The sequence below is a fragment of the Phascolarctos cinereus genome, unplaced genomic scaffold (assembly GCF_003287225.1).
Source record: "Phascolarctos cinereus isolate Bilbo 61053 unplaced genomic scaffold, phaCin_HiC Scaffold_4;HRSCAF=312, whole genome shotgun sequence".
Classification (NCBI taxonomy): Eukaryota; Metazoa; Chordata; class Mammalia; order Diprotodontia; family Phascolarctidae; genus Phascolarctos; species Phascolarctos cinereus.
In genome coordinates this window covers 45,172,512-45,195,569 of record NW_027555847.1, presented here as the reverse complement: position 1 = coordinate 45,195,569, position 23,058 = coordinate 45,172,512, and the positions used below count along the sequence as shown (strand labels likewise).

The following is a 23,058-nucleotide window of genomic DNA, read 5'->3' as shown; positions in this document are numbered from 1 at the left end:
TATCAACAAACTGAAATTTTTTATAACATTCTTTAGATTTCTTGTTATGGAGTGGCAAATAAAGGAATAGTATATAGAGCTGTTGAAAGACAAGATTATTATAGATAAGTGTATTATATATATTATGGCTAAGCTTCTCATTAAGAGCAAAATTTTAAGCCCATGTTAATTAAAAGAGCTCAGCAAAGTTACTAGTATCATGAAGGACCTGTAGCTCTCATTGGTATCAGGATTACTTATTTTCAATAATATAGTGCTTTCATGCTATCTGTGCCTCTTGTTAGTGTTAGAGAAGTCCAAATATCTTATTCTTCTCTGTTAAGCTTATGTGTTCAGCATAGGTAGACAAACGGACTTTTAGCTCACCTTGTAGGACTAATAACCAGCCTTCTATCTTTGTTTCAGAGTTCTGTGGTTCTCTGAGCACAATTTGAAAGTACAGTTAAGTTAGAGTGATTCATAAAACAGATGTATTTGAAAACATTGTTGGGTGGACAGTTGAACTTTGTGTTTACATTCCTTGAACACTGAGGAGTATTTAGTATCTAGTATCTGCAAAGTATCACTGTAAAATATTGGATATTTTCCATTTTGAAACTATAGAGTTTAGGTTTTGGTGTTGATTTTAATCAGCTTCCAAAGTAAACAGAAAAATTTCAGAAGTTCTAGCTCTGTTGGTTCTACTGAACTGGCTCTTCTCTGACCCTATTGTGATGACTCATGGTTAGATGATTTTAATGTATTTCAGCATAAAGTATATGCAGGTTTTTCAGTGGCTTCTTTCTGCCACTTATTGTGCACAGGTCATCTTTGGGATCGTGCAGCAGCCCATTGAGGCCCACTAGGCATCTCTGTCTATCTCGAGTGGAGAAATTGGGAGAGATTGTGGCTTAAATCATATTCTGGATATAAAGATATCAACCTAGAGGGAAAGTTAATAAAGAATTTCCATTGTAGTTGAGGGGAAGTGTTACTGTGTTTTCATGCCACTTGATATATTCTCACTCCGTCATGTTACTAGCAAGTTCTAGGTAAGTAAATATTGATTACATTGAGACCTGTGTGATAACATCTTATTTTTCAGCCCAATTACTGTGGGTTTTATCAGTTCTAATTCCACATTGAATTCTATTTTGAGATTTTAGTGCAAATACAGTGGAGATTATAGAAAAAGTAGAAATTATATAAAATGTCCCAGTAATATTTTAAAACTCCATTCTTCTTTTCATATCCGCTTTATTCTTTTACATTTCCTAAGTTATCTTCATTATTTGTTTTAACACACATACCTTTCAGTAGTATTCAAAGTATACAGTTGAAATGCATCTTTTCGGCTGATGCACAACATAGATCCATTGATTAAATGATTTATATAACTGAATTGCATTGAGATTACATCAATAGTTTATCCTTCTGCCCACCTGTATCAAATAAAAAATGGTTGTCATACTTTCACAGAGAATACTTTTTGACCTTTCGATAGAACTAAATCCGTAGGACTTCCATATACAGATTTGTATTCTTTTAAAATAGGAAAATCTTTCACTGGACCATAAATGATTTTTAAATAAATCATACAACTATTTAGTGTCCATTCAATTCAGTGAGCATTTTTTAATTGCTTACTATGTGTAAGGCACTCTGCTATCAAAATAGCTATAGGCACTGGAGACACAGATCAGCAGTAAGCACTGTGTAACTGACACCACGCTAAGCCCTGGAGAGACTCAGAATGGCAAGAATGCAAACCCTGCCTCCAGTGAGCCATGTTCTGACAGCGGAGACAGCTAGCAAAACAATTGTGTGTACAGCATAGAATGTAGATGGAAGGTAATTAGAGTTAGCTAGGGGTGGCTCAGTGGATAGAGTGCTAGGCCTGCATTTAGGAAGACTGGAGTTTGAATCTGACCTCAAACATTTACTTTGCTGTGTGACCCTGGGGAAGTCACTTTGCCTCTGCCTCAGTTTCCTCAGCTCAGGGGATAATAATTATACCTATTTGCTCACAACGTGGATTGTTGTGAGGATCAAATGAGATGACATTTGTAAAGTGCTTACCACAGTGCCTGGCACATAGTAGGTTCTTAATAAATGCTTCTTAATCTCAAAAAGTACAAGCAGAAAAGGGAAGGGGGGGTAGATTTTTCTTTTTGGGAAAATTCTCTCCCCTTTGTAATACAGGGGAACTTTTTATGATTTTAATATATGTTTTCTGTTTTCAGAGGAAGTTTCACTGTGCAAGTCTGACTTCTTGGCCTTCCTGGCTCTATTCCTTATATGATGCTGTAAGTTACTTTCTATTAATCTTTTGTTTTTTAAGTGCTATTGTTTCATTTTTGGTGGATGTTAATATGTAATCTCTCTACATTTTGATACATATATATTGAATGGAGTTTTATTTCCAAAAATGCAGTGCTTCATTAGATGAAGGGCACTAGGGAACTGGAAAGATAGCTTTTGAGATCCTTCCCTCCATATTTAGAACTAAAGAACAAGGTGTCCAACATTTGTGCAGGCATTCATAGTCATGTTCTCACTCTCCCCCACCCACCTTCTTCCACTTTCTTTTCTACTCTTTCTCTCTCTCTGTTATTCCATACTTCCCTCCTTCCTCCCTCCCCCCATCTCTTTTATTCTTTCTCTTTATGTTTCTTCTTAATCTGGGGTTCACTGGCCTCTAAGGGGTCTGGAGATTTCTGGGGGTCCATGAGCTTAGATGGGAAAAACAAAATAACATCTTTATTTTCACTAATTGAAATTTCACGTTTCCTTCAATTATGAGTTAAAAGAAAAAAGAAAAGCCTTTTTCTGAGAATGGGTGTGTGGACTTTGCCAGATTGCTAAAGGGGTCTGTGATACACAGAAGGCTAAGAACTGCTATTTTCTGGGTTCATGGGCATCATCACAGTAGAAATTGTGAACTGATATTTAATATCAGAAGAAAAGAAGCCTCCAGAGTAGTAAGTCTGATCCCTCAGATAATGAGGGAGTTGCTTTCTAAAGTGTATTGCCTCATTCGGGTCGCTAGAGGACTGTTCAGTATACTCAGAGACATCTCAGAGGAGGCCTTGATACAGAAAGTTGGTATTACCCTTGTGAGTTATTTAACTTTTACTGAGAATCTCTTAAGACTTGCAGGAACACTGAATTTCCACGTGGAATACCACAGTGTAGCTGTGTGTGTTTACTGCCCACAAATACATATGATGTAAGGTAGAATGGGATAAGGGCAAAGAAGTCTCCCCACTCCAATCCATCCTCCATTCAGCCACCAAAAAGATTTTCCTAAAGCACAGGTGACTCTCCTAGTCAGTAAATTCCAGTGCCTCCAGGAACAAATAAAAATGCTTTGTTCAACATCAAAGCCTTCATAACCTAGCCCCTCTTCTGCCCTTTCTTCTTACACCTTACTCCCAGACACACACACACACACACCAGTGACACAGGTCTCCTAGCTGTTCCCACGAAAAAGGCTTTTGTCTCTGGGCATTTTCTGTTTGTCCCCCTTGCTTGGAATGTTCTACATTCTCCACTCAGACTATTGATTTCCCTGGGTTCCTTTGACTCCTAACTTAAATCCCACCTTCTACAGGAAGCCTTCCCTACACCTCTTAATGTCAGTGTCTTCCTTTTTTTAAAAAAAATTTTAAAATTAATTTATTTTGATTTATCAACAATCGCTTTCACATGCTTTTGAGTTTAAAATTTTTCTCCCCCTCCCCACCCCCCTCCCCAAGATGAGTGCCTTCCCTTTTTTATTTATATTCTAGTTATCCTGAATGTAGCTTGTTTGTATATATTTATTTGCTTATTGTCTCCCTTATTCCATTGTGAGCTCCTTGAGGGCAGGGACTATCTTTTGCCACTTTTTGAATCCCCAGCATTTAGCACAGTGCCTAACACATAGTAGGCACATAATAAATGTTTATTAATGATAATGATGAAGTCCATATAAAATACTCTTATGAACATTTGAGAAAAGAGAGAGCACTTTCAGCTGTGGAGATTAGGGAAGGCTTCTTGGAAGAGGTGGCTTCTATGTGGCCCTAAATAGGAAGAGAGGGAGAGGGAGTTTATTTCATGCTTGAGGATTGGCCTGAGTGTATGCATAGAAATGGAGGAAAGGAGGGTATAATGAGGGAATAGTTTGGCCGAGTAGATGTGCAGGCCCAGTAGTGAGAAATAAGGCTGAAAAGTTAGGTTGGAACCAGATTGTGCTTAAATGCTAATTTTGTGTTTTATTCTGTAGTTAATGAGGAATCATTGCAGGTTTTTGGTCAGGGGGAGTAACAGGGTGAGACTTATCAATAGGAAGATGCGATTGGAGAGGAGAGATAGAGGCACAGAAACAAGTGTTCACATGAGTGTCCCAGATAACAGATGCTAAAGGCCCAAGGTAGCTGTTGTTGGTTATCTTAAGTGGAGAAGTGATCATTGAAACCACAGACATGGACGAGTCTGCTGAAGGAAAGAGTGTAGAAAGAGAAAATAGCCAAATCTGTTAGGACTGTTGTTAGAAGTGGATTGCCGTATTTAGCATTCAGTTCCACAAATGTCTAAGTGCCTACTGCATGAAAGCCATGCTGCTAGCATTCTGTTAAGCCTGTTTGTGCCTTTTGTGCTCTGTGTTTCTCAGTGGTACACTTTAGATCTCCTGCTAGACTGTATATTTGTTTGTCTTGGAACCTTTGTCAGTATCTACCATTCTTCACTTATTTAGGTAAGTACTTCGATGAGTGATCTGGAATTTAGGCTAAGTAATGTTTTCTTTCACTTTTAGGAACTGACAGGAATATAAGTGTTGAACTTGGAGAAACAAAAGAATACATTTTATGGAAATACAGAAAAATTGTTTTAGAATTTTTAATAAAAAGTCTTTTAGAAAACTTTTTTATTCTAAAAATAGAGTCTATCTTTTTCTAAGAACTGATGAGTGTCAGAAAATAATTGTTATCCATGTAATAGTACAAAGCTAGGAAGTGCCAAAAACTAATGGACCTTTTTTAAAGATCAGAAATGGGTAGAATTGCTAATGAGATGCCAAGTATCTTTATGCCTTTCTTTGCATCTTCTAAGCTTAGTAGCACAGGCACTGGCACATAGTAGGCATTTAATAAATGTTCTTGTCTTGTTTACTTTTAAATTATGTGCACAGCACAATAACAGCAGTGAACAACTATGAATGACTTAGCTATTCTCAGCAATACAGTGATCCATTCCATAGGACTCATAATGAAAAATGTTATCTTCCTCCAGAGAAAGAACTGATGTCTGAATACAGACCAAAGCATACAATTTTTCCTTTCTTTCTTTCTTTTCTTGTTTGAGTTTTCTTGCACAGAATGACTAATATGGAAATGTTTTACATGATTGCATATGTATAATCTATATCAAATTGCTTACTGTCTTAGGGGAAAAGAGAGAGAATTTGGAACTTAAAACTTTAAAAAAAACAATGGATGTTAAAAATTGTTTTTACATGTAACTGGGGAAAAATAAAATATATGTACAGTATTTGTAAAGAACTCTTTACTCTGACCTTTTCTGATAAACAGATAAAATAGCTAAATTGTTAATGTGAATGTTTTATTTTAACCACAGGAAACCTTAATGGAAAGAGTCAAGAGACAGCTACATGAATGGGATGAAAATCTAAAAGATGAGTCTCTTCCTTCAAATCCAATTGGTATGAAAAGTTATTTTTAGCTCACAATTTAATCCAATGCAGCAAACATTCATTAAGTGCCCACTATGTTGAAAAACATGGTATTTATTTAAAGGGCATTATTTACTCTAACTTCATTGAAACCTAACGTATTTGTTTGAATTTTAACTTTATTCTCTGGAAATGATTTTAAAGTAGTACAGAAGAAAATCAAAAGGAAGAAGATGGAATACAATTTATTTATTTTTTGCCTCTTTGATTCATATGTAAAAACCTGTTTATTTTAGGCAAAGTTTCCTCAGAAAAGTAAGTTTTGATATTTATAAAGGACAGTTTTTCACTTAATATCAGTCCTTGCACATATAAGTGGTCCTACTGCCTTGATTAAACTTACTCTACTATTTAATGTTTGTATCTGTTTTTAAGTTATAGTTGTAATTAAAATAATGCTGTATTTGCCATAGATGTTTCTATAGGCAGATAACTCTCAAATTGGTTTAATTTGAGGATTTTCTCAGTATATGAATTAGAACTTCTACTTGTAAACGAAGGGATTGCACATGTAAACTTGTTAAATTGCACAAAGGATGGGTGTGGTCAGTTCATATGATTCATACTTCTTTGAATTTTCTGGTAATACAATTTTCTGGTATTATCCATCATTAACTAATGTATTGTGTTAATATTTTAAAACATCATTCTCACTATATTACAGCTTTTGTTTGGGATCCATTTTCAAAAGATAGGTGATTCTGTGTGTCTTTCATGCGAATTTATCTGGTTCTTAAATTGAAAAACTCGTTATGTCTTGAAGATTTTTCTTACAGAGTAGCTGCCTGTCTTCCTATTGATGATGCATTACGAATCCAGCTCCTTAAAATTGGCAGTGCTATCCAGCGACTTCGTTGTGAACTAGATATTATGAACAAAGTGAGTATGCTAACCTTTTCTCACTAATTCTTGATGAAGTCCAAAGGGTTGGATCTGTTATATCACGATGCATGGTTAGGAACCATAAAATCAGAGTAACTTCTCATTTGAAATTGTATTAACCCTACAAGAACTTACCTAAATTTGAAAATTGCTTTTTAAAAATTAACTTATAACAAACACCTGTTGCAGAGTTGTTTTAAATCACCATTTTCTACTTCATGCAAGAGGTATTTTCCTTGTAATTTAATATGTAGCAAAGTTTTGCAGCACTTACTGAAAAGGTCATTTGCCAGTAATAATTCACATAAACTTTTCAAATGACAGTTCAGTAATTTTTTTTTCCCTGAAGATAATTGAACTATTTGGTTCACAACCTGAATTATCATGTCAGTGTTCTTGATAGAATTTTGGAAAACAGTACATTTTTAGACAGAGAAAGAAGGAAAATGGAATTTAGGACTGTTTTAACAGGACAGTCCCTTCATTATAATTTTCAGAGCAATATTGATGATTAATTGTTCAGCTGAATTTATTTTCTAGACATTGTGGACTGTTTTAATGAGATCATTTGACCTGTATATTACCTAAATAAATTGAATATACCTAATAAAGTTTATTTAATGTAAGTTGTGGAAAATAAGTCTCTCTTCTTCCAGTGGAAGAGTCAGCATAATACTTGTTCCCTAGTGTTACTTTCAGACCATTCATCTCCTGCATCTTTTCTACCTTTTAAGATTACTTTTGTGTCTGTATTGCCTGATTCAGATCCTTGTGGCTACTCTACTTAGCATTCAAGTCACACCTCCTTCTTTCTCAAAGAGTTTGGTGTATGGTTTTTTTTTTAAACTGGACCTATGATTTCATTAGTATAAAAAACTTCTCTCCCAGTGCAAATCAGCATCTGACAATCTTGCTTATAATCTTAGAGAATTACTAGATTCACTTGAAAGTTACTGAACCCTAGATCTTCCTGGAATCAAAGCTGACTTACTCTCCATTGTGCTGCTCTGCCTCTCTTCAGGTTAATATCCCCTAAGATATCCTGACCTCTCAGTTCATTAACCTGTTCAGTTCTTCTAACCTATATCTTCAGATTCTCACAGCCACATCCACTTTGCCATTCTCTCCTGCTGGCATCCTGTCTCTGTCTTCTCTTTCACTAGCAGATTCTTAACAAGAGTCTTATCTCTACTTTGTATCTACTCACTCTCAGCCTCTTGAATTCTGTCTTTAATCCCCACTATTAAAACCTCATTCTCCAAGTGGAATCAGTATTCTCTTAAAAAAATTCCCCAACTATCTCCCTAGTTATTCAATTCCCCAATATTTTATATATTCCTCAATAATTTCTACTTATGTCCCTTTCCAAAATGTCATACTGATTTCCCAGTACACCCTCTTACCTTCCATTAAGTTCTTCCTTTTGAAGAAAGAAAAATTTGAGTGAAGTCCAAATTCAACCATATCTGACAGTATAATGTACCCTTTTGTCTGTAGTCCCCTGTGTTTCTGCTGAAAGCACAGAGTTGTTAATTCCTTTTCTGAGAGCCAGGTCATTGTAATTAATGAGTTGGGAAGCATTTTAGTGTTGTTTTCTTTTATTTGTAGTCCTTGTTTATATTTTTCTCTTGGTTCTACTCTCTTCTCTCTGTAGCAGTTTTCAAGATTATTCTTTATTTCTTTGAATTACATTTGTTTCTTAATGGTACAGTATATTCTGTTATGTTCATATTCCATGGCTTATTAGGCTGTTCCCAGGTCATTGTGTACCCTCATTGTTTCTAGGTTTTTTGCTTTCACAAAGAATGCCCCTTATATATGAGACCTTTCCCTTTGTCAATAAGTACCTTGGGTTACATACCCAGTTAGGGCAGATGTTTCAAATGATCTGCACACTTTAGCGTCTTTTCTTGCATCATTATACTCATATCTCTATCAACAGTATTAGTGTACCTGTGTCCCAATAGCTTCTCCAGTGTTACTGTTACTATTTTATTGTCTTTGCCAATTTTAAGGGTGTGGCATGAAACTAATATTAAGAGAAATTCAGCATCCTTTTAACTTCTAATCCCTGGCCTTTTCTCAGTCTCTATCTTCCTTGACTTCTCGGTGGCTTTTCACACTTTCAGTGATCACTCCTTTCTTGACACTCTATCTTCCTTAACTTCATTGATCCTTTGCTGTCCTCTTTTTTCCCTCCATGTTGCTGATTGCTCCTTCTCAGTCTCTTTTGCTAGATCTCTGTCTTCCTTCCTCTAAGCATGGCTGTCCCCTAAAACCTTAGGTCATCCTGTCTTCTTTCTCTATACCTTTTCCTTTGATAATCTCATTTACCCTATGAGAACACTTATCATCTTCATACAAATGACTGTCAAATCTAGGACTTGGAGACAAAATGTATTTCTGCCTGCCTGCTACATATCTCTATAGGACATTCTGTCAGCATCTCAACATCTTTAAAACAGAGCCCATTATCCCCTGAAGCTGCCCTTCTTCCAGACTTCCCTGTTGAATGTAAGACTAGCCCTGCCTGATCTCCCAACTTCTGAATTAACTTCCTCTCACCATTTTCTAATTAGTTGAATTAGAATGGCCTCATCTCTCTTGTCTGTGCACCTGAACACTAACCTAGTTCAGGTGCCCCTCCTGTTGATGTCTGTCTTCACCAGTCTGTTTTTCGCAAAATAATCTTCCAGAGGCACAGATTTGACCTCATCATTCTGCTCAAAAATCTGCAGTACTTCCTGTTGTCACTGTGTTATATATAGCACAATATATTAGCATGGTATTTGAAGTCCCCCACAATCTGTCTCCAGTGTGTGTTTCCATCCTTATATCACATTCTTCCCCTTTATAGACTCTGCAATTCAGCCAGACTAGTTTTTCCTCAAACTTGACATTTCCTCTCATACTTTTTATATACTCATAAGCCATTCTTTCTGCCTTGGATACATTCACCACCTCATCTTTGGCTCAGAATCTTTTGCTTCCTTCAATACTCAGCTTACTTTTCATCAAGTTTCTCTGTGTACAATGTTGTATTCACCCTTTCAACCTCACCTCCAACCTCCAGCATTAGAATATAAGCTCTTTGAGGGCAAAGAATGTTTAATTTTTATCTTGGAGTCTTATGATATTGGTTGAATTGATTGTTTTATTTTGATCTGGCATTTTTAAATTTAATCTCTGATCTTTCTGTCTTTCTCTCCTCTCCCCATTTTTTTTTAATAGCTAAGGAACATATTTGGGCAATGTGGCATTCATAGAAATGCCTGGAAAAAGTTTAGAAATGTGTTTTATTGTATGCTTTAGATAGCTTTACTACTGAGATGGCTTAACACAGTATATACTTATTTTCTTCTGTTTATCTTATAAGACTGTTGTGTGTGTATTTTTTTAAGTGTACCTCCCTTTGCTGTAAGCAGTGTCAAGAAACGGAAATCACAACCAAAACTGAAATATTCAGGTGAGACTCTTATTCAGTTCAATTCAGTTAAAAGACTTTATTGAACACCTGCCGTGAGTTTTGGGGAATACAAAAAGAGGTAGAATAATGAAAGATGTTCAAGGATAAAAATTACAGACAGATGCAGTTTTGCTGTAGATGCTTTTGTATTTCACATGGTGAATTTATTCACTACTTATGTAAAATCCTTTACCTACTAATTACTGGGAATAGTGATTCTCAGTACATAGTTTCTTTCAGGTTTTTAATTTGTGAAATAAAATTTATATACAATAAGTATTTCTTTAAGAATTATGCATAGAAATTAATGAAATTGCCTTCATTAGGTATTAATAATATTTTTTTGAAAACATCATAAATTATTCCATGTAAATCTCTTATGGAATTGTAGGAGTCAATAATTCCTTTGTAATCCCTTTGATATTCAATTGGGACTCTAATAAAATTAAAAATCCTTTGTTCTCCCAGTCCTGCTTCTGATTGCCAGAACCTCAGGTAATTAATACCTCTAATCAGCATTCAGCAGCTGTCTTATATTTCAACCAAGCATCATCTTGCTCTATTTTATTGTCATATAAGAATCTTAGAGCTGGTACTACCAATGTGATACAACCCAAGCCCCTCATTTTATAGGGCTGTTAGGAAGTAGCTAGCTGAACTGTGGTGCAGAAACCTGGGCTGTCTGACTGCTGCTGCAGTGTTCTTGCTGCCACACCATGGGGAGTGTTTTTAGATGTAGGATTGTTTTTTAAGAGGGCTGTCATGTGACAGGAAAAAACTTACTCTGCTTAATCCCATAGAGCAGAACTAGAAGGAAGGAAGCTAGCAATCATTAATTAAACACCTAATATGTGTCAGGGACAATGCTAAGTGCTTTACAGATGTCTCATTTGATACTAACAACAACCCAGGGTGGGTAGGTACTGTTAATCATCCCCATTTTACAGTTGAGGAATTTGAAGCAAACAGAAGTTAAGTCACTTGCCAAGATCACACAGCTAAGCTAGTGTCTGAGGGCTAAATTTGAACTCGTCTTCCTGACTACGGGCTCAGCCCTCTGTCCACTCCATCACCTGCCTCTAAAGGCAGCATTTGCCACCAGAAGCAATGAATGGAGTTTGCAAAGAAACACATTTGAGCTTCAGATAAGGAAAAACTTCTTAACAGTTAAAGCTTTCCAGAGCTGGATTGGGTTCCCTCAGAGTGGATTCCCCCCCTCTGGAGAAATAGCTAGGTGAACTCTTGTTTGTATGTTTAGAGGATACTCTGGCTTGATTGTGCTTTGGACAGGATGGCTTTTGAGGTCTCCTCCAACTCTGAAATTTTGTGATTCTGGAATTATACCCAGATGTCTTTTTCCCTCAGGACGAGTATGAAAGTTGAGCTGTAACTACAGTGATTGTGTGCTTGATATGTTGCTTCCAAGGGTAGAAAAGACAGTCTTATTTTTACATGCGAAATCAGCCTCTTTGCTATTATGTTGTAATATAAACACCAATAATGTGCATCCTAAAGAGAGGGGTAGGTATTGTTGCCTTCAGCTTACAGTTAAGAGAAGTTGGCGTTTATCATCTAAGTATCTTGTCAGTGGCTACACACTTCGAATCCTTGAGCTAGAGAGGACATGAAATACCTTCTAGTTCAAATCCCTCACAAATGAGATTAAACGCACAATAGTGAAGCAGTTCTCTCAGCACCACACAGCCCATTATTGGTGGAGCTGAGACTATACAAGGCTCCTAAGCATTCACCTGGCTCTTTCCATGTAGTCTAGATTAACTCTGGAATCATTTGATTTTTGGTTTGATGTATGATCTCATGCAAATTTATTTTTAAATTTGTACCAAACACAGTTATTTGGATAAGAAGTAATCAGCTTTTAAATTTTTTTGGAGCAAGTAAAAAATATACCCAGCAGCAATGCCATGTTTCTTGTGATTTTTTTTTTAATTTAAATTTTCACATGCACATCCACTCTAAAGTTGTGACCGTATTGAGTTAATGATTCACAAAATCTCAGAGATGCAAGGAACAAAGTTACAGAATTTTCAGAGTCTCATTAGAGGCCATCTAGTTGAACCTGCACCAAGCATTTGCTGTAGGTTATAGCAACTTGGAGGCAGAGCCTAATTCTCTTTGCGCAATATAAATAACTGCAAGAAACAGCTTCTAATAAATTGAGGATCTTTTTGTATTTTGGGAGCAGGGCGGGGAGTACCTCCTATGATTTTGTATTTTATTTTTTGTTCTTGTAGAGATTTCTTTTGCTTTTAAAAGCCAAGGTATTTTAGAGAATTAGTATTGATTCTTTTCAGTCTTCATTGAAAATGGGTTCAGCACTCACTTCTAAAGGGCAGAATCAGATGAGTGAATTGAATTTTTATTGATCATCATTAAACCATTTCAGAAGGTAGCTATTTAAGTTGGACAGAAGTAAGCTGACTGTCAAATGTTGTTTGTATTTTGAAGTTCCTACTTTTGACTCTTAATAGTACTCATATATCAAGATATATTAATTTCTAACCAATATTTTGAAAATAAAATCATTACCTTAAATCCAAGACCCTTCTGTTTCTTGCCAGTTCTGTTCACTATATGTTAAAATTCAATAGAAAGACTTTCATTCGAGATTCAAATGTGATTTATATGGCTGGTCTTGATTTATCTGTTGTAGTTTGTCCTTATGTGGGCCTATGGCGGCATACGTGAATCCTCATGGATATGTGCATGAGACGCTTACGGTGTACAAGGCTTCTAACCTTAATCTGATTGGCCGATCTTCAACAGAGCACAGCTGGTTTCCCGGGTAATTTGGTGGTGGTTTGATGTTGTTTTTATTTTTTTAATATAACTTCTTAGGGTTTAGTGTATTCTGTGCCATAATCAGACACAGAAACCAAAAGTCCTAAGCCAGACTTACAGTCACAGCTATAAAATGAAATGAATAATTCTGCTGAAATACTCTTCAACCTGTGAATACCGAGCAGCAGCTGTTGCATTATATTTTGTACCTTTTACATAAGTAAATAGCATAGAATGCAAAGGTAAGAAGAAGAGATTGCCAAATGCTCTGACCCTCAAGTGAAATTTAAATTGGAGGCAAAAAACACTGTAGTCTGTCATCCACGTCCTGAAAGTGAAACACTTTGTGACATACTGATTTCAGAATCTTGGATTTAGAGCCAGAAGGGATATTAAAGGAGATCTAGTTCAGCTCTCTTTTTTACAGATAAAGAAACTGGAAACTGACTTACTTCAGGTGATAGGTAGGGTAGGCATGGGGCTGGAGAGCTGAGATTCCGACCCGGGCCTCTGACTGTAAATACTGTGTTGTCTCCACTACTGTGCTACTGAGGCTTCCTATTGTTTTGTGCCCATAGTTGTCTGCCATGTCAGAGAAGCTTCACAAATGTCAGTGATAGGCTACTCAGCTTCAGAGTAGACACCACTGTCTGAAGAATTTTTATACTAGAATTTTTATACATGACTTTTGTGCTTTAATCAAATTGTTATATTCACTTTTAAGTCATCTTACCTGTTATTAATATGTACTTGTTTATAAAGGATGATTCCTAACTGTAAGCACCCTTTTGGTTTAGAGTACGTACTCAGCTAAGGTAAAGAGTCTACATTGTTTTGGCTTGTATCCCAAAATATGATAGATGATTCATATTAAAATGTAGTCCATGCTTTACTGCCGTAATATGCTGTAATATAGTAGAAACTGCTGTGAATCTTCTGAAGTGCTCAAAGTCCTAAGCAGAATGTTTTAAGTATAATTTGATAAGTTATAATATATTAAATACTTAATATAAGAATGCATATTTGTTGAATGAACGAATGAATGATTGGTAAATGCAGAACACAGCCAGGCACTTGAGGAGATGCAAAGTTTAGATAATTTGTTCAGAGATTTAGAGCAAGAAGAGACTTTAGAGACCCATCTAGCCCAGTGCTCCAATTTTATAAGATGAGGAAACTGAGGCCAAATGAGTTTAGGTGACCACCTAAGATCAAACGGATTGTATCAGAGCCAATATTTGAGGCTGATCTTGTGACTCCAGATCTAGGGCACTTTCCACTGTACCCTCAAAGAAACTAGTAATAATAATAGTATCAATAATAATAGCATTTATATAGCACATTATGGTTTGCAAAACATGTTACTCACATTTAATTTCATCTTGACAACAACCCTATAAAGTAGCTCGTTTTACAGATGTGGGAACAAGCTAACAAATTTGTTACTAACTGTACTTAAGAAGAGATTCTTGGTTTCATGTACTGAGTCTCTGTTCTCTTTTGAATATGGAAATATTCATATAGTTTGTTTAAATTCAGGGTAAAAATAAAAGAGCTAGAAGGGAACTAAAAAAAGAAAAATCGCCTCTATAACATTCCCAACAAGTGGGCATCCAGCCTTGTCTTAAAAACCTCCTGTCATGGGGAACTCATCATATTCCAAAGTAGTGAACAGCGAGAATTGTCAAAAATCTTTCCTTGTAAGGAGCCAATATAGACCTCCCTGCATTTTGTACCCTTTTCTTCCAGTTCTGCCATCTGGAGCCAAGCAAAACATGTCTTATTCCTCTTCCATATAACAATTGTTCATTTACTTAAAGATAGCCATAATACTCCTATAAGCCCCCAGTCATCCTTTCTATTTAGCTAAATTTAGCACAGTTCCTTTAGCAGAACCTCATATGGCAAGGTTGTGAGTCTTCTTCATCACATATACTTAGGATATTTTCTTAAAACTGCATAGTCCTACAGGTGTGATCTGATCAAGGCAGGATATAACAGGGCTGTCAACTTTCTCCATTAATGTAGCCTGAGATAGCTTGAGCTTTTAAACTCCTGTGCCACATTGTTGGTGTATTGAAAAGTCCATTAAATGGGGCAGTGAGGTGGTACAGTGGATAGAGCACCAGCCCTGAAGTCAGGAGGAACTGAGTTTAAATCCAGCCTCGGACCAAACACTTGACACTTACTAGCTGTGTGACCCTGGGCAGCAAGTCACTTAACCCCAATTGCCTAAAAATTTAAAAAATTCTAAAAAAAGAAAAGTCCGCTAAAATCCCTAATTTTGCACGTGACCTCTTGTCAAATTTTACCTTTCCTATCCTATAGTTTTTCAGTTGGTTTTTTGAATCCAAGCAGAGGACTTTACATTTATCCTTAGTAAATTTCAGAGCTAAAGAGAACCTTAGACATTACCTAGTGCAAACTCTTCCTCCCTTTCTTTATGAGGAAAACAGATGAGGAAACCCCTCTAGGTTAAATGATTTACCCATGTCAGATTGATACTAATTATCAGTGGCATAATTTGAACCCAGGTCATCTGACACCAAATCCAGTCTTCTTTCTGTAGCATCATTCTATCTTCATTTCACTCCACTCTTGACATCTTTGTGGTTCCTAATTTTTTCATCCTTTATGCTAATGATTTCCCCTAGCCTTATGTCATCTGTGCCTTCAATATATAGCATAGAGTCAAGGAGAAATTCTTAGGGTACCAATCACTACTTCCACTAGCTAGTCAGCTGATGGCAGTTTCAAGAGTTTCATTTTTTAAGACCATACTCAACTCCCACTTCTCCATTAAGTCTTCCCTCACTATGTCAGCCCATAAGTAACCTCCCTTTTCTTTGACCTCACAGCATTTATTGGACTACTGATATGGTATTTCTATGCTGTCATGCGTCAGGGACGAGGGTGGAGTAGTCTCAAGCACGTTGTAAGTTCTATAAGGGCAAGTACAATAGTCGTTACTTCTAAATAGCCTCCATATGCCCTGAATTTGGCAGGGATTCAGAAAGTATTTTGTGGACTTTTGAGGCTGAGAGACTTTAGAAATCATCTGGCTAGCCCCCCAAGTGAATAAAATCATTTGCCCCAAATCACACAAGTAACTGTTAGAAGGAAATTGAAATTATTTCTTAATTGATTATTAATTTTCCTTTTTAACTAGGAAAAGAATCAAAAGAACCTTTGGACATAATATTTAAGGATCTTCTTAAATTTCCAAAAATCATTTACTTTTCTACTTTTTATTTCACATCTTCTGCCATGAGAAAGCTTAGTTTGCTAAATAAAGCCTAGGGGGGATGACAGTTTCCACACTTGGACTGAACACCCAGATTATCACATAATTTCTTTTGTAAACAAAATTATGAATTATGTTTCAGTTCAAATATTTACTGCTTGTAATATATTATAGTGGAATAAAAACACCAAGCAGTTACATCTAGCCAATAATTTATCTACCAGTGTATGCAGTTGTAGAAATAAATAGGGTCCAAGGTTCTTAGTAGCCAAGGACTCTGAGTCTTCGTTTCTACAGTTATTATAGGTTGAAGGGAGTGGGGGTAAAAAAGAAAAAAAAAGGTAGGGATTAAGTCACCTGTTTCTTATTAGTGGAGAGGATTAGGACTTTCTCCACAATCAAGTGGGGGAGGGGGGTAGTAGTTTAATGATTTCCCTGAAATCAGATGGCTCACAAGAACTTCTCAAAATGGTAGGTAAAGGGAAAAAGGGAGTTTTTAATGCTTTTCCTTTTAGTGTAACAGCTGTCTGCACTGTACTATGTGGTGGGGGAAACAAAGATGGATAAGAATCCTCTGCTCCTTTGGAGTACTTAAAATAACTAAAATTTTTTATAAGAAATATTTTGTTGATTTGTTTTCCCAATGAAAAAGTTACACTGTTTTAGATTAGGTTCATTCTTGTTTGAATCAATTTAATATTATTTTGAATGACTTTGATGTCCTAGTGTGATGATCATTAATTTTTGAAATGTTTAATTTATACACAGTGGAAAAAAGTATACAGTTCTGCAGGTGGGAGGATAAAAACAGATCCTGCTGTTCTCAGTGAGCATGAAAATGCAGAATAACCCAAAATGCAGGTGCAAGACTAGCATGTGGCCTTGGCACAGTGCGTAGGCTCTTGTGCAGAGTAAACTTAGATTCCAAAGGAAAATTCTAGATTGCTCAGAAGCGTGTTTCCCCTCTGTTAGGGAGGGGATTTTCCTATGTTAGTATAGTTTTTCTTGTGTGATAGAAAACTCAGTGTTTCAGGTTTTACCAACCAAAAGCTTTTCCTGTAAAGTTTTACATACATGTAGGAAGTACCAGGTGAGCATTCAGTCCTACACAAAACAAGAAGTGGTACCTCAGAGCAAAGTAGCAATTCTAATATTTCTTTGGAGTAAGATGGTATTAAAGAATTCACTTCCCCTGAAATACCAAGAGTAGAACTGCCATGTGTCCCTCTCAGATCTTTTTTTGTACTGGAATTTTATTGCATTGATTGTTGCTATAGAAACATTAACTGATGCTTTGGATTTAGAAGCCAAATTACTGCATATTTTGGATTGTAAAGGTATTTGTCCTAACAAGATTTGACTTTTCTGAGTATCAGACTCAGAATTTGGATTCAAGTTCTAGTTAACTTATGTATCATTAAGAGTTGTAACAGCGTATTATTATTTGAGATAGATTTCTCGTAAAATGTATGATCATTTAAAAGATGAAGTACATGAGTACTTGCTTTATTTTTCAGGTATGCATGGACTATTGCCCAATGCAGAGTTTGCTCAAGTCACATTGGGTGGAAATTTACAGCCACCAAGAAGGATATGTCACCTCAGAAATTTTGGGGGTTAACTCGATCTGCTCTCCTGCCCAGGATTCCAGAAAGTGAAGACACGTCCAACCAAGACAGCTCACCATTACTCTGCTTGTAACTTGATGATTTGCTTTGGGAACAAGAAACAGAACCAGTCAGTCTGTGTTTGTAAATCAAATCTGCCTGGGAAGTTAACTCTCTTCAGATGCGTACCTAAGTAAAAAGTGTCATTACACTGAGGTTTGCTGTGCGTGTAAGGAATTGCTACTTCCTTGAGAAACAACAGTAGCTGAAGATTTGAATTCATTGTTGAAGAGGAGGAAAAGAAATTTAGCCAGTAGGTTTGATTTCAGGAATATCTATCCTAAATAACTTGGTAAAACTTCCCACTGCCCTGTTGAATTTGACATCCACTTTTACCCAACTAAAGTTTTTAAAAATGCTGTTAAAAACAGCTTGTGGCTTATATCCTTCATGTGTGGCAATACATATTAAAAGTGCATTTCATTTTTAGGGATGTTTCTCAGAGGTAGCACGTGAAGATATTTTGCAGAGTGGCACTGATGTTTCCAACTTCGTGTATGTGTATACGTGCACACAGACACATACACAGAGTTTTGAATTTCCATTTTGCTCGATGTTACATAAAATATCCTGGTGGGAGACTGGTTGCTCTATCCTGGTATTTGTGATGGTCATAATGCCATTTTAGTAACAAAAATGGCAAAAGGCAATCAATGGCGCTTGCTGCTAAAGCAAGTAAGGTACAGTGTTCCTTTTTTATAGGGAGATTGGATCATATATAAAAAAGGGCTTTTTCCTTTTTGATTGAGCTTTTTTGCCATGTTGATTTGTAAATCTTTTAAAGCATTGATGTAAAATGTACAGTTTGAATTCCCCAAATAAACTTTCCTCATTTTCCAAAAATATTAGTGAATTCCTTGTCATGCTGTTATGTTAAATTATGTTTGTTTAGTCTTTAGTAAACTGGTACCCATTTAAACTTAATTTGCTCAGTACATGAATTATTTTCCAGGAAGAAAGTTTAAACATATGGCAATCATCCTTCAGCTCATTTAGCAGTCCTAATGCTATATGGAAATGGATAAGATAATAAAAGCAAAAGCAGAATAATAAGAAAAATGTTAGGTTTTTTTAAATGTACTTAGGTAGGAGTATACTGGTGACCTGCTTAAATTTCTTCAGCTGTTGTTTGGTTCACCTTTGATATGTTCAAAGTAAATAATGAAAAAAAAAACCCTATAAGTCAATTTACTAATAAAGGAGTTCTTAAATTAAATGGTATGCAATGGTTCTCTTCTTCTCAACTGTGTTTATATAGTGCACGTAGAAATAACATTCTATAAACGTACAACAAAATCTGAGAATGTGATGTTATTTTAGAGTTATGAAGTTATTTCAGTTAACTTTAAGGAACTAATGGCCATTAATTTTTGATACTTTATATCTGTGCTTTTATTAAAGTGTGTAGTTGACCCATTTCCATAACATAGTCTTATTTTCACTTAGTTACCTTTTATAATGTACTGGAGAAATCATTAGCAATGCTGAGTAAGTAGAAAGTGATTTTTTTCCAATTAAAAATATTATCTAGATTTCTAAAAATCAAAAAATCAGAACATACCTGTACCATAGTCAAAAAGAAATTATTTTCCTGACATTCGCATCATTCAAGTTGGAATGGAAAAGTTAAGGTGCTGTTTTCAGTTACTACTGATTGCAGCCCTGTTGTATTTCCCTGAATTTATGAGATTACTTCAAAACATCAAACTGACATTGTGGGACATCTGAGCATGAAATATGCTTTTTTTGGGGTATTGTATGCATATGTAATCAAGTGAAACTAATTCAAAATGCAGTTTAATTAGATTTTATTTGCATTCCATAGACTTGAGCATCTTTGTTGTAACCAAGTTTATGACATCCTGATAAATCACTGAAGGAATGACCAGTTTCTTTTTGTGGTTCCTAGCTACAGAAGTATCACATGTAGAGATATCATTAAATATATATGTATTATTTTATAGTATTGCTATAGACTTAAAAGTTCTGTACATTATAAATTTTCATGACTTGAAAACCCCTGTGCTTTTTAAGAAAGAATCTGAATGTTAGGATGGTGATTTCAGGTAGCAGTGAATGATCCCACACTGGCCAGCAGGATGCAAATCTCTGTTAGAATTACCCCAACCATATTTAATTGTACAATATAGAGGTAATTGCCATTACATGCTCATTTCAGTAGCACAAAATACCTCCAGGAATCAACAAAATTGCCTAATTTAAGTATCTTTGATTTGTTAAAAGAAAAATGCTGAAAGCTGTTTTGTAGCATGTAGTGATTCTTTTTATGTGTTCTAATTTTATTGTCTGCATTATTTTGTGAGATTTTTTATGATGCTATTTTGTACATTAATATTTCTGGTTTGGAATTCAGATAACAAAGTTTTCAAGAGTCTAGGGTGTTTTGCAGAGTTGCTGTTAGGAAGCCCATTGATTTCACTTTCTCAATCTGCTTATTGAAATAGATCTCAGAATAATTTGTCTTACTGCTTGCCAATATTTGCAAAGAAATTAAACTCAAGTATTTAAGAAACAATAATAAAGCCCTAACATTGTGATTGACTCCTTGTGATTTGCAAGAGTACGGATATTTAGTTGTAATAATGGAGAAATTTTGTACACCTATTTCAGCCTATTTGTATATATATTTAAAATTTTATTTTCAAATTTCTGATATCTTTGGTGGGGATGCTCTCAATTCCATAGAATGTTTTAGTGTTGCTGTGGCTAAAAAAAGTTATCATTTGGTGGCTAAACATCTGGTGATAAAAGTTTTCCCTACTTAGCTAGTTTGGTCTGTAAGACCAGTATTCCTACTTTCTTTTTTAAACGATATTGACCTGGCTTTTCATGGAGATTTTTGTCAAAAGATAAGTCTTTTAGTAAAGTCCTGTATTGGAAAACTACACGGAAGACTCAACTTCCTGAGTTCCAATCTGGCCTCAGATATTTAACTAGCCGTGAGACGTGGGCAAGTCACTTAACCCCGTTTACCTCAGTTTCTTCATTTGTAAAGTGAGCTGAAGAAGGAAACAACAAACCCCTCTAGTATCTTTGCCAAGAAAACCCCAAATGGGATCACAAAGAGTTGGACACAACTGTATAACAAAAGAGTCCTGTGGTATCGCCTCTCATTTTGGTCATTTTGGATTCCTAGTAGGTCTTGGCAAACCAGAACTGCTTCAGGCCTGCCCGTGGAGATAGCCTAGGGTCAGCCTAACATCACCAGAAAGTTTGTCAGTAGATAACTTTTTTTTCCCTTTTTACTATATGTGTCAGGGTGGAAGGAGTACTGATGCAGGTGAATCAGATGCTCATTAATTATATTTCATTAATTAAATTTATATTTCACAATAGAAGCTAAACAAAATCGATTCAGGTGTTCAGATGGCTAAAGAGGAACCATGCCTGAGTTTCCAGTGTTAGCCATTTATTTTTCCTAGTCTGCCTCCTATTTCAACCTTCTTCATGACTACAGTCATATAAACTTGATCTTGTGTTAGACTGTTTTGGGGGCTTTTTTTTGGGGGGGTAGGGTTAGGCAATGGAGTTAAATGACTTACTCAGGGTCACACAACTAGTAAGTGTCAAGTGTCTCAGGCTAGATTTGAACCCAGGTCCTCTTGGCTCCAGGGCTGGCGCTCTATCCACTGCACCACTTACCTGCCCCTTGGGTTAGACTTTGAATAGCACTGCAGGTTTCAGAGTTATCTGAAGTAATTGAGAATCTTTGGACCAATACACAAGTCACAAGAGTCACTAAGAAATTAATGTGCTTTGCACTGTCAGAGTGTTATTTAGCAAAGAATAGTGGTAAACATATCAGTTGTCACCTTTTTACATCATTCTAAATACTGAGTTTCCCTTTGAGAGCAAACCAACCTCCAGGTCAATAGATGTGACAGTTGTGTGTAGTAGAATTTTCAGTAGTTACAACCCTTAGATTTTAGCTTTTTGAGATTAGGGGACTGGAAAATAACACACACTCATAAATAAACTCCTACTGATCGGCATACTACATCCTTGACAGTGGTAATTTAAGAGTTTATTTCTTGGATTTATGTTTTTCTCTATTCAGCCTCATTCTAACACCAGCATTTTTAACCAAAATCATAGAGATTATTTTCTTTGTAAATGAAGGAGTTAAGATTCTACAGTAGAATTTATGCGTTGTGCAGAGAATGGCTGCTTTAAAAAAAAATCACTTTTAAAATTAATGTTCCTGGAAAACAATTTAAAGGGCCATTTTCAATTAATCTTTACCTCTGGTTGCCTTCTTTTTTTAAGTCCACGAACCCTAATGAAACATTTTGTAGGGACAAATCATTTTTTCCCACATATATGTGTATGTGTTTTTATATATTGTGATGCTTATATAATTTTACCATATGGGAGAGATCTCTCTGAAATATTTTTGATACTCCAGAAAGGCAGTATGACGTAGTACAGTGGTCTCCAAATTTTTTTTATCACACTGTTACAGTAAAAAAAAAATTGTGCATACCTGAAATGTTTATTTACAAATTACAAACTTGTACTCTATCAAATTATGTACATTATAAAACTTACACAGAAAAGGAGGAGGTAGAAATGAAATCTCTGATACTAGAGCCAGCAGGGAGCCACTAAGTTTGAATAAGGGAATAACATGATCAGACAATTTAGGGGGGAAAAAATCAATGGGGGGAGCTGTGTAGACAACAGTTTGACTGAGGCTTGAGGTAGAAAGACCAAAGACGAGATTGTTGCAGTGGTCCAGCCAAGAGGGTCTTCATTAAGATGGTGGTGGTAGAATTAGAGAGGAGAGAGACGTGGAGGATGATAAAGTAGCTGAATGACAAGATTTGTGAACTGATTATTTGGGGTGACAGAAAGAACCAAGGCTAAGGCTGTGAACCTGTGTGATGTAGAAAGATGTTGATATGCTCAAGAAAAATAGGGAAGGTGAGGAAAAGGGCAAGTTTTAGAGGAAAGGTAGTGAGTTTTCTCAAGTTTAAAATGCCCTGGAGCTCACAGCATATGTATGTGTGCACATATGTGCATGCACCCATGTGTGTGTATGGGTGGGGGTGGGGAGGGCGGCCAGAGAGAGAGAAAATCTGAAATCTGAGTCACCTGCATAGGGACAAAACCATGGCAGCTGATGAAGTCACCCAGTAAGAAATAACAGAAAGAGGCCCAAGGACACAACCTTGAGGTACACCCAGTGTTAGAGGACATCATGAATGATGAGCCAGCAAAGGAGAGCGAGCGGTCAGCGCCGCGACAAACCAGGGAGAAA

The 23,058-nt window shown here is 36.1% G+C and overlaps 1 protein-coding gene across 4 annotated transcripts in view; it reads left to right on the top strand.

Annotated features, from left to right (window-relative positions):
• Window positions 1–20,339, top strand: part of CRBN (cereblon) — a 39,054-nt gene extending 18,715 nt beyond the window's left edge. For all 4 annotated transcript variants that reach the window (XM_020968450.2, XM_020968451.2, XM_020968449.2 and 1 more), the window contains 6 exons: window positions 2,223–2,285; window positions 5,602–5,686; window positions 6,480–6,595; window positions 10,000–10,064; window positions 12,739–12,870; window positions 17,628–20,339. In XM_020968450.2, coding sequence (XP_020824109.1) covers window positions 2,223–2,285; window positions 5,602–5,686; window positions 6,480–6,595; window positions 10,000–10,064; window positions 12,739–12,870; window positions 17,628–17,811 — 645 coding nt within the window. In that variant the 3' untranslated portion in view covers window positions 17,812–20,339. The remainder of the gene's footprint in view (window positions 1–2,222; window positions 2,286–5,601; window positions 5,687–6,479; window positions 6,596–9,999; window positions 10,065–12,738; window positions 12,871–17,627) is intronic.
• Window positions 20,340–23,058: the final 2,719 nt, after the last annotated feature.